Genomic DNA, 14857 nt, shown 5'->3' on the forward strand with positions numbered 1-14857 from the left:
TCCTTATGGTCCAGCTCTCGCAGCCATAGGTTACTACGGGGAATACCATTGCTTTAACTATGCAAACCTTTGTTGTCAGTGTGGTGTCTCTGCTCTTAACTATTTTATCAAGATTTGCCATTGCTCTCCTCCCAAGAAGTAAACGTCTTCTGATTTCCTGGCTGCAGTCAGCGTCTGCAGTAATCTTTGCGCCCAGGAATACAAAGTCTGTCACTGCCTCCACGTTTTCTCCCTCTATTTGCCAGTTATCAATCAAGCTGGTTGCCATAATCTTGGTTTTTTTGAGGTTTAACTGCAACCCAGCTTTTGCACTTTCTTCTTTCACCTTTGTCACAAGGCTCCTCAGCTCCTCCTCGCTTTCAGCCATCAATGTGGTGTCATCTGCATATCTGAGATTGTTAATGTTTCTTCCTGCGATTTTAACTCCAGCCTTGGATTCGTCAAGCCCAGCACGTCGCATGATGTGTTCTGCATACAAGTTGAATAGGTAAGGTGAGAGTATACAACCCTGCCGTACTCCTTTCCCAATCTTAAACCAGTCCGTTGTTCCGTGGTCTGTTCTTACCGTTGCTACTTGTTCGTTATACAGATTCCTCAGGAGGCAGACAAGATGACTTGGTATCCCCATACCACCAAGAACTTGCCACAGTTTGTTATGATCCACAAAGTCAAAGGCTTTAGAATAGTCAATAAAACAGAAATAGATGTTTTTCTGGAACTCCCTGGCTTTCTCCATTATCCATCGGATATTGGCAATTTGGTCTCTAGTTCCTCTGCCTTTTCTAAACCCAGCTTGTACATCTGGCAATTCTCGCTCCATGAATTGCTGGAGTCTACCTTGCAGGATCTTGAGCATTACCTTGCTGGCATGTGAAATAAGTGCCACTGTCCGATAGTTTGAACATTCTTTAGTGTTTCCCTTTTTTGGTATGGGGATATAAGTTGATTTTTTCCAGTCTGATGGCCATTCTTGTGTTTTCCAGATTTGCTGGCATATGGCATGCATCACCTTGACAGCATCATCTTGCAATATTTTAAACAGTTCAGCTGGGATACTGTCGTCTCCTGCTGCCTTGTTATTAACAATGCTTCTTAAGGCCCATTCAACCTCACTCTTCAGGATGTCTGGCTCTAACTCACTGACCACACCGTCTGAGCTATCCCCGATATTATTATCCTTCCTATATAGATCTTCCGTATATTCTTGCCACCTTTTCTTGATCTCTTCTGTTTCTGTTAGGTCCTTGCCATCTTTGTTTTTGATCATACCCATTTTTGCCTGGAATTTACCTCCGATGTTTCTAATTTTCTGGAAGAGGTCTCTTGTCTTTCCTATTCTATTGTCTTCTTCCACTTCCGCACATTGCTTGTTTAAAAATAATTCCTTATCTCTTCTGGCTAACCTCTGGAATTTTGCATTTAATTGGGCATATCTCCCCCCATCACTGTTGCCTTTTGCTTTTCTTCTTTCTTGGGCTACTTCCAGTGTCTCAGCAGACAGCCATCTTGCCTTCTTGGTTTTCTTTTTCTTTGGGACGTTTTTTGTTGCCACCTCTTGGACAATGTTGCGAACTTCTGTCCAGAGTTCTTCCGGGACCCTATCTACTAAATCTAGTCCCTTAAATCTATTCTTCACTTCCACTGCATATTCATTAGGAATATTAGTGAGCTCATATCTAACTGATCTGTGGGTCTTCCCTATTCTCTTTAGTTTGATTCTAAATTGTGCAATAAGAAGTTCGTGATCTGAACTACAGTCAGCTCCAGGTCTTGTTTTTACCGTCTGTATAGATGTCCGCCACCTTTGGCTGCAAAGGATGTAGTCAATCTGATTTCGGTGTCGGCCATCTGGTGAAGTCCATGTATAAAGCCGTCTTTTCGGTTGTTGGAAGAGAGTGTTTGTTATGCACAGTGAGTTGTCCTGGAAGAATTCTATCAGCCTATGTCCCGCTTCATTTTGTTCTCCTAGACCATGCTTACCTGTAATTCCAGATGTCATTTGACTGCCCACCTTAGCGTTCCAGTCTCCTGTAGGTGCTGCAGATCCTCATAGAACTGATCTACTTCTGCTTCTTCAGCATCTGTGGTTGGGGCATATATTTGGATCACTGTGATGTTAAATGGCTTACCCTGAATTCGAATTGAGATCATTCTATCATTTTTTGGATTGTATCCAAGCACTGCTTTAGCCACTTTATTATTAATTATGAAGGCTACTCCATTTCTTCTGTGATCCTCTTGTCCACAGTAGTAGATCTGTGTGTCCCTTAAAAATTCCCAGAAACAGAATTAGGTGGAAGTGTTCTGCATGGAATTAGAATACACTCCAAAATGGGTGGGTTGATTTCAGTCTTACTTAACCTTTTCTTTTTGCTGATGCTAAATCCCTGTTGACCATCAGGATGTTTTAAATTTACAGAATGAGAATGCATACTCAGGACCTCAGAACAGTTAAAATACAACTAACCTGTGTTAAGTGATCATGACTACACACTCTTTCTTGAGAGAGCATGAGAAGAACCTTGCTGAGAAGAATCAGCCTGAAGCCTACTAAAATGCATAACCCTTCACAAGAATCCCAGCAACCTGGAGGCACTTGGTGGTCTTCTGGAAATTGGCCCATGGACCACCACCTATAGTTTACCCACTGCTACTCTGGATCCCAGCCTGAACTCTCCCCTGCAGCTATGCATAGTAGAGAAGGGTGTTCTGTGTGCTCCCATCATCTTGAATGTTAGCAGGCATAGTGTTACTCAAGGTGGCAATCACCACGGGTCAAAATGGCCTAAGTTTTGGCATGACAAGGGTGGCCAGATGTAAAAGAAGACAGAGCTACTGTACTTTTAATAGTTGTGTAGAAGAGGGAATTTCAGTAGTCATTGTTTCCATGACAAACTACACCTGCTGAAATTCTTTCTTCTGCATAACTATGCATGGTGCAGGAGCCATCCCTGACCATGAAGCATGGAAAGTGGGAAAGATCCCAACCAGGAGGAATAATAAAAGTCATTAACATTTTCTCTTGCAGGAGTTCAGGCCATCCCTAATTTAATGTGCGATATAGAAAACTGCAACACAGTAACAGTAATTCAAACCACATGGTCTCTATTTTGTTATATATAAAACGAGGGGTAAGAATTGGGCAGAAGAGATTTTTGGCTTGCTTGAAATTGCAAGCATAAATTATCCATATCTGAGTCAGGAACCAAATGTTGAATCTTATGCCAGGGGGCAGGTTTCTCATTCCTAATTCCATCTGCAAAAGTAATTACCACCATGTCCTGAAAACAGGTGGAAATCTGGGAGAACAGGGCTAACATATGGTAATAGTAAACCCGGAGAACCAATGTCATAGGAATAGGGGGGGAAGGATTGGTGAAGGAGTTAAGGGATGTGGGGCAGTACCTGTGGTCTGCAGAGGTGCCTTTCGGTACACCATTTCCCTGGGCAGAGCTTAGATTCTAATCTTTTTATCTGTGGGCCAAAGCATTTTAAGGTTTTAGAAGACAGCAGTATGCAAACATGACTGATCCCTCTGGAGACCATTTCCCCCAAATCTTTCAGACAAGAGTTTTTAGAATCACTTTATGCTGATGCACAGTAGATAGCTTTACTACCCAAAGATTTATAAATCAAAGGGTCCCCTAAAAGGAAAGATCTAGCTAAGCACAGTTTCTTGGGGGAAGAATTCCAAATAGAGAGTGCCCCCAAAGGGATCTTGCACCCCTTGCGAGGAGGAAACCATCAGCAAGGGCCTCTTCTGAAGATTTTAGAGTAGGAATCTGGCTTACAACCTCTCCTCTGCAGCCCCCTCCTCCACTTCAGCGACCTGCTGGAGGAGGAACAATTGCTCTTTTCTCGTGTTTCCATGCTGGGTGCTGAGAAAGGGAACCCTTTTCTCAGAGCCTAGTATAAAGTCGTAAGACCTGCTGATGGAGGAAGAGACCACTCCGTTCCCCTATTAGCAGTCTGCTGTGTTTTCATGCGCAAAAGAACCATGGAAGGAAAGTGAGCTGCCAGTGGGGGGAGCATATTGCTCCATTCCTGCCCTGGTAGCTCATTGCTTTTCCATTTCTCCTGCTCAGCACAGAAGCAAAGTTGAACAGAAGGCAAGTGTGTGAATAGAGGAAGTGGGAATGGGTGTGAAAGAGAGGGCAAGAGGGGGGAGGATGTGATTGCAGAGGGGGGCGAATGGGTGAGATGGTGAGTGGGGAATTGTGGATGGAAGAAAAGTGTGTGAGTGGGTATGAAAGAAAGAGGGGGGAGGAGAAAAAAAGAGGGTTGCAAGAAAAGTGTGTGTGTGGGGGGGGGGGAGGTGTGCCACAGAGAGGGAAAGGGAGAAAAGGAATGTTTTGCTCCATTTTGGCTTTCAACCCATCCACTTCTCTAGTTTCACCTCACCACTTGTATGTGCCCTGCCCCCACTTTTTGCTGGGGGAGTTAAAAAAAATTCTCTACCTTTATCTTGGAGCATGGAGGGGAATATGTGATAGGAGACATTACTCCAGACATTCTGGCCCCAGACCACTCAGGCTTTTAAAGGCTAAAATCTAGCACCTGGAATTGTGCCCAGGAACCTGCAAGCAAGCAGTGCAAGATGTTACCCAATCGGTATCACATGGTCCCTATGAGCAACTGCATCTGTCAGCAGCCTCACAGCTGCATTTTATTTATTTATTTTATTATTGCATTTATATCCCGCCTTTTCCCCTCTAAGGAACCCAAGGCAGCATACATAACCCTCTTCCTCCTCCTCTCCATTTTGTCCTCGCAACAACAACCCTGTGAGGTGGGTTGGGCTGAGAGTCTGTGACTGGCCCAAAGTCACCCAGTGAGCTTCCATGGCCGAGTGGGGACTAGAACCCGGATCTCCCGACTCCCGATCCGACACTTTAGCCACTGCACCACACTGGCTCTCTGTTTTGCACTAGTTGCCATTGGTGAGCACATTTCAGTGGCACGTAGAGTGCATTTTACTAATCCAACTTAGAGTTCACCTCTTGGGTTTTAAGGGTAGCAACATCACAGGTGATGCTGTAGCCTTGGTCAGCCATTAGTTTTCCTAGAGGGACCATTTTGATAATGGAGCCAAGGCTCTAAATCTTCCTTCTTTCTAGCCTGCTGGTGTCCTGATGCAACAGATGCCACCTTTCCTTGCAGATGGTGCCCCTTAAGTGTGTTAGATTTGTCTTTGGGGTCTCCAGTTGCTGGTCTCTTCTGCTAGAACCTAGATCTTCGTTCCAGCTGCCTTTGTATCCTTGGTGCTTGTTTCCTCACCCTCCACTTTCTGTTTACCTGTTCCTGTGTTGGTGGCTGCTCATGCTGGCTCCCTGACTATGGGAACTACTTGCTCATTACAACTGGTGCTGGAGTGGAACTCTCTGATCCCAGCTTCAGAGACATTCCTGGGCACATTCCCTCTTGCTGGCTAGGCTTCTGACACAGGGGCCCGGAAAAGGTTCTCAGCTTTTCCAGAGCAGTAGTCTTGCCAGGTGAAACTGAGCACAGCAGTGGGCAAGCGTGAAGATCCGCAGCAACATCAAGGGGGAGGGGGGGAAATGCTTCATGGTCAGCGCCAGATGTGGCTCTTTGGTAACAATGTTGAGAGGTTTTCAGGCATTTGTGGATGAGGTTTAATGTGCAGAACTTGTGATCTCACTCTGAATGTTGAGGAGCATGTGGTGAGAGAGGGGGGAAATGCATTCCCGTGTTTGATATGAGCTAACCCATACCCATGAGAGATTTTTTTGGGCTGTGAATAGAACTTGACAAGACTGTGTCAAGAGAAGTTATGAAAAGGTAACAGAGTTGTTAACTGATAAAAGTTCAGGATGGGTTGCTGCTGTGGAATATGAGAACATGAACGACTTCTGTTTTATTAAAGCAAGCTTCTAGAAAACTCTGCAGGGACATGAACAGTTTCTGCCAAAAGCTCAGAAACTGCCGAAAAGTAAGTGAGGTTTAGACCAGTGGTTCCACAAACTCATTCCCAGTGCCCCCTACCCTACACTATAAAAATCATTATCCAGAATAGCGGTTTTCAATGACCCAGTAAGGAAGATAATAACAATAAAATTCAAAACCGTAACAATTGAATATTTATTCAAAATCCAATTACATTTTTTAGTTTATTCAATTAAACATAATTGATGAACTTGATCCAGTGATATCATCTTTTCAAAGTCTGAGGAGCTGAGAATGAATGGGAAGCACCTACCGCAGGCTTGCCTCTGTTTTGCAGCCGGCGTGGCGGGGCACACCAAGCAGGGTTTGTCTCTTCATTAGCGTTTTGGTGCTTTTGAAACATTTCAATTCACCGTTAAAAGGACTCTTCTTAAACGGTATCAATACATGTGTGGATTCTTTCCCTATATGGCTTGGGACCAAACTATCTTCTCCCATAAAAATGTCCCTGGGTTTTAAGACCTTCTGGAGAGGCGCTTCTCAGAAAAGACCACCTCGAGCGCCCCCCTGCCGCCCCTTTGCCTCTTAGCGTCCCCTGCTGCCCCCTTGCCTCTTAATGCCCCCTATGCAATCCCACCGCCCCCAAGGGGGCAGTACCGCTCCCTTTGGGAACCACTGGTTTAGACTGTCATTTTGTGCTCTCAAAAACCTCCAGATCTTTCTTTGGTTTCTAATCTCTTGTGTCCATGTCTCTGCATGCCTGTTGCAGCAGCAATAAACCCTCATGATTCGGGAAAAGCAAATAGGAATGAAAAAGACACACACCAAAATTCTCCAGAGAAAATAAAACAATTTGTGCAATTAAAACAGTCTCCTTCCTAAGTCCCATAAATATAAGCGCACATGCTCATTTTTTTGGGTGTGGTGGTTAATATTTAATACATCCCTATCTGTGTCCATGGAGTTTTATAAGTAAAAATAATACGAGTAATGTGAAGGATCTTACATCAATATTCAGCTCCAATCTCAGAAGACTTTGATGTTTTCAAGGAGTCACAGTTTCACTCACCCCCAATGTGTGTGACAAGTTCTGGGCTTCCCCCTGATGTTGGAGTTGCAGAGCGGACAGGGAATCACTCCAAGTGCATCAGAAGTGCAACACAAATAGAGCAAAGTTTACCTCTCCTCTCAAGCTTGGAGCCGGAGAGAGGCTGTGGGATTGTTCCGGCAGTTGAGGTCTCCATCTCAGGTGCTCAAAAAGCAAAGCACAACTGTGTGGTGATGACCCCCCCCCGATCCCCTGCCCTCCAGCTGCAAACCTGATCATAGGGCTAGGGCTTGCCGTTTCCACACCTTGAGCACTTAGAGTTGAAGAGGAGAGCAGAAATGGTTGTCTTTGAGCTTGCACTGAGTTTTGGAGGTACAGTACAAGCTCAGATACAAGACCCTGCTCCTTGGGGGAAGGAGAGAGGGAGGATCCTGGCAACCTTTGGTTGTCTATCAAGGCCAGACAACATTTATTGACCCACTTCAATGGTTTTCCCTGTCACTGAATTCCAGATGTTCTGACAAGACTGATGCCACACAAGGATGGAACTGGCTTCTTAACTTGCCTCTTAGTTTGTTACTATTGGGTTAATAGGGAAATGACGGGGACGGCATATTCTAGGGACTTCAGACCTCCATTATCACTTCCTTTATCGGTGAGCATTATTGAGGACCTACCTTGGTGATGTTGTTTCTGGAGTTCTATTTCTGCATGCATTTAAAATTTGTAACCTCTGATTTTGAAGACTCAGGATGTGTAACATGATTCTTGGAAATGTTTCCCAAACTCTTGGCTAAAATGTCCTCCCACTTATTTGTAGTCACAATTTAGAAGATAAGAGCTTCATACGTGTCAAGGCCAGACAGTATACAAACCTTGATCTGGTGGATGTGCTCTCCAGCTCCAGTCACTGAGCAGAAAGTTTTGCTCTGTTGACTAGGCAAAAGTTTATGTTAATCCTAGGCTTGCCCAGTCCAGATGCTCCATACTGCCCACCAATTACAGCAGCCGGTGTTACATGTTCTCATTCCCTCCTTTCTGCACACCTTCTGGCTAGCTTATTAGTCTATGTTCTAGTCTCGGGCTTCAAGGTTTCCAGTTCAAGCCCCAGAGTCTCTGGCAAGCTGGCCCCTGAGAAGGCATTTCTACATCTCTGCACATTTAGCAACGCATCTGACATCCTGTGATCATCAAATTTCATTTAAATAAAAGAGCATAGTTCTAACCCTCTTGGTTCAGGAGATAAACACTTGGAAATATGTCTATATTTCCCTTTTAATTCCCTCTGTAAAGTAATAACTGTCATTAATAAATGTCTCTAAACTTAAATAATAGAATCAAAATACATGATGCAAAATGCATGCAAATCCTTTCTCTGCAGAACATGAGTGCCCGAGTTGCAGAATTGGGGACGGGATAGGGCATTGCTCCAGAATACATCCAGTTCTCCAGGAAGCAGTTAGAGAAAATACTCATTCTGCTGGAGAGACAAGAAATAAGGCCGCTGAAGGAAATAGCGTTGGGACTGAGATTGGAGTAGCCAATCTGAGCTGTCTGCTACACTTCTCTGGGGGCTTAGTTGCTCAGTCAGCACCAAGTCTCTGGATAGCTCCATTGGTAGGGAACAGGGCTGGCTACAAAGCTGAACAATGTAGGGTCTAAATAATTCCTGATGCACTAGAATGAGATGGTTGTCCTGACAGAAGTCTACAGGCTGCCCTATTGAGCACCTTGGGAAACACATAGTGCTTCTCAGAGGCCCAGCCCAATAAGAGCTTCTGAACAAGTCTAAGTTAGCAATTCCTAAATCGTGGTCTGGAAGAAATAGATAAAATAGTTATGGTAAAAGGCTCTTAGGAATCCAAATCACCTAGCTACAGAAGAGGCTGTCTGTTGCATCTCAGTATGATTCATTGTTCTGGCCTTGACTCCTTCCAGTCCGCCTCTACTGAGAGGGTGCCTGAATCTGCAGTCTCTTTACACTGGAGTGCAAGTGGATCAGTCAGTTATTCCTGATGCAGAAGAATCGCCTATCCTCTCTGAAGGCTGTCTGCTGCCTTTCTGCATGAGTCACAGTTCTGGTTGTGTTTCCTTTCAATCAGGGAACATGCTCAGAACAGTGACTCACACAAACTCATTGGGGGTGGGGTGGGGGTTCCTTTGGAGGGCAGATAGTCTTTCATGAATTAAACATAAACTTCGGACTAGAAGCAGTTTTGGGTATAAAATCAGAATTTAGCTCCCAATTTTAATTTAGGAAAAGGGGGCCTCAGCTATATCAGAAGTTTGGAGAGACCAGAGCTAGAGGTTGCATCTATCTTTGTACAGCACCCGTGACACTATGAGCAGGTCCTGTTGCAATGTAATGAGGAAAAACAGAAATATGTAATCTTATTTTGAGGAACAAGCTTTGAGGGCACTTTACTGTTGCTCATTATTTAAATAACACTTAATAGTGTACAAAGTGCAATTAACAATCTGTCTCCTGCCAAACAGGAAACCTGTAGTGAAACATTATCTACTAGTTGTAGGACTAGTATAACAAAAACTTCTTAACATTCTCATGAAACTACAGTTCCCAAGATATTTTGAAGAAAGCCCTGAATGCAAATTCCAACAATTTTAAACATGTAGCCTAGATTCACCCTAAATGTGTTCTGTTGAATTCACTTTTTTTTGCTCCAGAGCTGAGAGATAGCGTGGTCTTTATACTAGCACCCCTGTATTGCATTTTCTTCTTTTCTCTCTCTTGTCTCCTCCCCATTCAGGTGTATTTGACAATTGCTCCCACATTGCCAGTGACAAGGGCTGGACTCTGGGCATCCGTTCACAAGAGAACTCCGGGAGAAAGAATGCCCGCTTCTTCTTCTCACTCCGGACGGACCGCATCAAGAGATCCTCCACCGTTTTGGCATACCACCGTTACCAGTTCAGTACATGGGCTCACGTGGCTGCCACTTATAATGGGCAGGAGATGCTACTGTATCTGAATGGGGAGCGGGTAGCACGTAGTTCCCAGCAATTTGGCGCCCTTCACAGCCCTTTCATGGCCACCTGCCGTACCTTGATTCTGGGAGGTGACAATTTGGATGGGCACAGCTTCCGTGGCCACCTTGCACTGTTAGCCCTTTGGAATGTTGCTTTGCCCCAAGAGAAGCTCCAGAGGGCCTTCTTGAGGAAGGTTGAAGACAGAGAAGCTGCCATGTTGCTCAGTGCACGGTTCAGCCGCTTGGACCAGCAGTGGGTGGCAATCAAGGATGGGACCTACCCACTGGTGGAGTCCTTTCATGCACCAGAGCCTCACCTTCTGTCGCCACTCATGCCTCCGCTTTGTGGGCAGACTGCCTGTGACAACGTGGAGCTGATTTCCCACTACAACAGCTACTGGCCATTGCGGAATGAGAAAGTGGTGCGTTACCGTGTGGTCAACATCTATGATGATGATGGTCTCCATCCAACTGTCAGCCAGGAGCAGATTGCCCACCAGCACCGGGCGCTGAGTGAGGCCTTCGGCCACTACAACATAACTTGGCAACTGAGCATTCACAAAGTATTCAATTCCTTGCTCCGCTACCGTGTGGTCCTGATGAACTGTGAGCCTGGCAAGATTGGTAATGAATTCTGTAACCCTGAATGCAAGCATCCACTGACTGGTTACGACGGGGGTGACTGCCGTCGGCTGGGGCGCTGCTATGCCTGGGAGCGCCGGAATGGTGTTTGCAACATGGAATGCAACAATATGCTCCATGATTTTGATGATGGAGACTGTTGCAACCCCAGGGTGACCAATGTAAGGAAGACTTGCTTTGACCCAGATTCTCCACAACGGTAAGTGAGAATGGATAAGGGTGTGTGTTCTGAGCTATTTTCTGGGTGCTCCTAGGCTCCCAAAGGCCTCTGCGTTTCTCAGTAGAGTCCATTGTTATTAAACAGCTATAATCCGCTTTTTAGATTTATTATGACTATTTAGTAATTATGATGATTATTAATTATTTTAATAAACACTATTAAGCACCTCAGTTTTCTTAAGTGCTGTAGACATATTGAAAGACAAGGCAATCCCAGTGTACGTGCTCACAATCTAATAGACATGACACTAAAGGAAAAAGGAATGGAAGTAACCAGAAGTATAAGCAGTTTTGTCCAGTTCAATTACACTTTTACACATGCCTCTCTGACAATAATCCGTAGTCCTGACCTCAGTGACCCCATTACCCAGTGTGACTCTGTGGCTCACTTTGGACAAAACAATAAGTCCAGGTTTTGTTATACACACTGCCTGATCCCCTTATTGCAAACGGGAGCTGCTAAACAAACCACAGACTCTGTGTCTGTGGTTTGTTTATTGTTATGTGCGAACCAGGAACCTCTGGCTTGAATCTCCCCTGACAAGAGTTATAAGCCACAGTTTGTTGTTGGTTTATGACGCTGGTTTCTTGAGGGAGAGACAAGCCAGAGTTCCTGGTTCATACATCAGAAGGTCCATTGTTTGTTTAGTTACTCCCACTTGCAATTATCAGGTAGTGTACATAAGATGCTGCTCATAAATGATATAAACCAGGGTTTCTTATTATTATATTTGACCTGGGCCATAAAATTCTGCTTCTTGAGGACATTTCACATTTGAATGTCTTACAGCTAGTCCTGTTCATTTTGTGCAATAACATAGATGCACAGAATGTCATGCAGAATCTGGTAGCTAGTGGAGAATTTGGCTTCGTCACAATTTCAGCTACCTTTGAAAAAAATAAAACAAAGTCTTCCTAAATCCACGTCTCCAGCTGCTGGGTGACATTATATTATAGTACACAATACGTATCTGTGTCATAGAATTTTATGCCACCATTCTGCAAGCAATATTAGGTTATTTAAGAAATCTCTGCTAAGTGGGATGAATGACTTACGATTGTTGTAGCCTGGTCATAATTTCTACATGGTTGTGTCCCACACTAGAGTAGTAATATATCTATATAGGAATAATCAGGAAGGAGTGGATGATAAGAGTATTGCCATGCCAGTGGCAGCCATTTAATCCATCCGATACCAGCACAGAATGGGGCCAAAAGTGGCAACTGTGCCGGGATAGTAACGGAATTGACTCTTACTGAGTCCACCAATCAGAAACCCACTGCTGTTCACATGGCAAACAAAGGCCTGTGTGTATCACTAGTCACCTAGCAACCATAAACTCATTTACTTTCCTTATAGAAACAGGCCTAAGAAAGGCCAGGGGTTGGAAGCCGGCCACTAATTTTTGCTGCTGTTCTCCCTACTGCCAGTTCCCATTCTTACACACAGATGTATCTAGAAGCAAAAGGCATACACATTCTCAAAGCAGAGACCACATGAGATCTATTCAGCATGAAGGACAGTGTTGGGAGCCAGGGAAAATCCTTTTTCTCTTCCAAGAGATTGGGCTCCTCTTCCTGGACTGGTACATTAAGCTCCTTTGTTCCTCACATCATGGGTTGCTTCTCTGGGGCCTGGAAGAGTGAAGACTTACATACATTTTAAAAGCAGCAGAAGTGGTTTGAACCAGGGCTGTGGAGTTGGAGTCAGAATCGTGGAGTTGGCATTCTTGGGTTACTGGAGTTGGAGTCGGAGTCGGTAAAAATGTACCGACTCGGACTCCTAATAAATTTAAATTGTATATAGAGTTGCGATATGTCCCTGAAAACCTGACTATAGTTTATCCAGCGGTTATTAGTGATGCAGCTAGAACTGTAACAGCAATGCCACCCACCCAAGTCAGTGTTGGAAGACTGTTTTCGGCACTGAAAATGGTCAAATCAGATTTAAGGGCTTCTATGAGGGAGGATTTGGCAGAAGCAATTCTGTTTCTAAGAGCAATATGTTAGTCTTCAATCTTCTACAATATATTTATTTATTTATTTATTTATTACATTTATATACCGCCCCACAGCCGAAGCTCTCTGGGCGGTTCACAAAAGTTTAAACAGTAAACATTAAAAAAATATACAAAATTTAAAAACTACCAGAAACATAAAAACAACAGTATCCATTTAAAAATTGATATATTAAATGGAACAGATTTATTCCCAAACAAAATTGAGATTTAAGTCTCCTCTAGTGAGTCCTACAACAGAATCTAGTTTCGTGAACGTTTGTTTTCCACGAGCAACACTTCCGGCCTATTACGAAGAGCTGTTATTTTACTGGAGTAAGTTTTCAGGAATACTTCTCTCAGTCTTGCCTGCAAGGTTCCCATTATAATAATAATGTTTATTTCATTAAATATATATTCACTTGAATTTTATATTCAAACGATACTTTAATCTCGAAAAAGGTTTATGTTACTTAGGTACCTAACTGAGTTCATTTCTTTTAACATGGTTATTTGTTAAGTTGTTTTAGGTGTTCAATTGTGTGTTTTTGAACTTTTTTGTAGTTTTGACTTCGATATCAAAGTATATATTTTAGATTTTTGAACTAGTAGAGAAAGTTGTTCCTGATTTTCTTTTATAGTTTCTTTCTTTTATATCCTATTACTTTATACTCTATAGTCTTTTGATAAACCGCCCAGAGAACTTCGGTTATGGGGTGATATAAATGCAATTAAATAAATAAATAAAAATATAACCTCATTGTTTTCGTTTTTGATCTTCTTTAATAAATAAAATAAAAAAACCAGAATGTCTTAGCTATAGCCTTTAAACTCGGGCTTTAACAGGTTAGGGTTCTAAAAAGTTGCATGATTGCAGCCGATGTAGGAAATATATAGGAAATTTATTTCCTATATTGATATATAATTAAAGGAGTCGGAGTCGGAGGTGCCATGAATAAAGGAGTCGGAGTCGGAGTTTTTATGTGCCGACTCCACAGCCCTGGTTTGAACACACATTCTCTTCCATGAAAACAAATGCTTTGGAACACAGTGAACATGGATTGAGTCCTCAGTACCTGAAAATGTTATATCTCTGTTCTCCAGAAAAGTCAGCCTTATTCTGGACATATCTTGTGAGGCACCTAAAACTCTCCTTCACGTTTTCTTGTCCCTTTGTTAAAAATCTTTGTGTATAAGGGTGTGTTTAGGGAAGGTTGGGGGCAGTGTTGCCTCCCCCTCCCTTTGGAACATGTACACATATGTGCACACAAACACCTCCCCCCTGCCCATCCGCTTCATGAACCTGGCAAAGTGGGGTTGTAGTTCATTAAATCTTAGGCCACAAAACAGGTTTAGTCTCTGAAGTGGCACAAGGCTCTTTGGCCCTATCAACTAGACACATGTTTACCAATTTGATTCCACTGAAATGCTCCTAAGTGCCAACCTCCATCAATACTGGGACGTTTGGCAAGGGTGTTGAAAATTCTTTGTTGGAGATTCCTAAGCCCTCCTCACAGAAGTACAATTCCCATAGGAAGAAGGAGTCCTGGGCAGGAGCTCCAGTGGCATTGCACATGGTTTGCATGTAGAAGATCCCAAGTTCAGTCTGGATTCTACAAAGGAAAAACTCCTCCTGTAACCCTGGAGAGCCGCTGCCAGTCAGTGCCAACATTATTGGGCTAGATGGACCAAGGGTCTGAATCTGTATTAGGCAGTTTACTATGTTCTGGATGTTAAATCAGTTTTAAATCTGTGGAGTGGATATTCTCCATGTTGTTTTTTGACCCAGCCAGTGAATATGGAGACCCTTGAAAATGCTTAGTTCAAGGTGTGCATTGTGGACTTCGTCCTTTCTGACTGTCTCTCACTGCAGATTGACAGAGCAAACTCCTCTCTAGAGTTGTTGATATTGCCCCCACCCCCCTGCCCTGGTGCCCACAAGTATCCAAATATAAATACAAGTGTCAGCAAGAGGAGTTTTTGGGATTCCTTCAGGTCCAGTAGAAAGCCTTTCCAAAATGATTTAGCTAGCATTTTAGTTGGCAAGTTTCATTGAAACT

At 43.5% G+C, this 14857-nt stretch overlaps 1 protein-coding gene across 1 annotated transcript in view; it reads left to right on the plus strand.

Annotated features, from left to right (window-relative positions):
* The window catches only part of PAPPA2 (pappalysin 2), a 180756-nt gene that overhangs the window by 11078 nt on the left and 154821 nt on the right, over positions 1-14857 (plus strand). The window contains exon 2 of the mRNA XM_063130342.1: positions 9721-10780. Within this exon, the coding sequence (XP_062986412.1) occupies positions 9721-10780 (1060 nt within the window). The remainder of the gene's footprint in view (positions 1-9720; positions 10781-14857) is intronic.

Source organism: Elgaria multicarinata, chromosome 1 (assembly GCF_023053635.1).
Source record: "Elgaria multicarinata webbii isolate HBS135686 ecotype San Diego chromosome 1, rElgMul1.1.pri, whole genome shotgun sequence".
In the NCBI taxonomy this organism is placed as follows: Eukaryota; Metazoa; Chordata; class Lepidosauria; order Squamata; family Anguidae; genus Elgaria; species Elgaria multicarinata.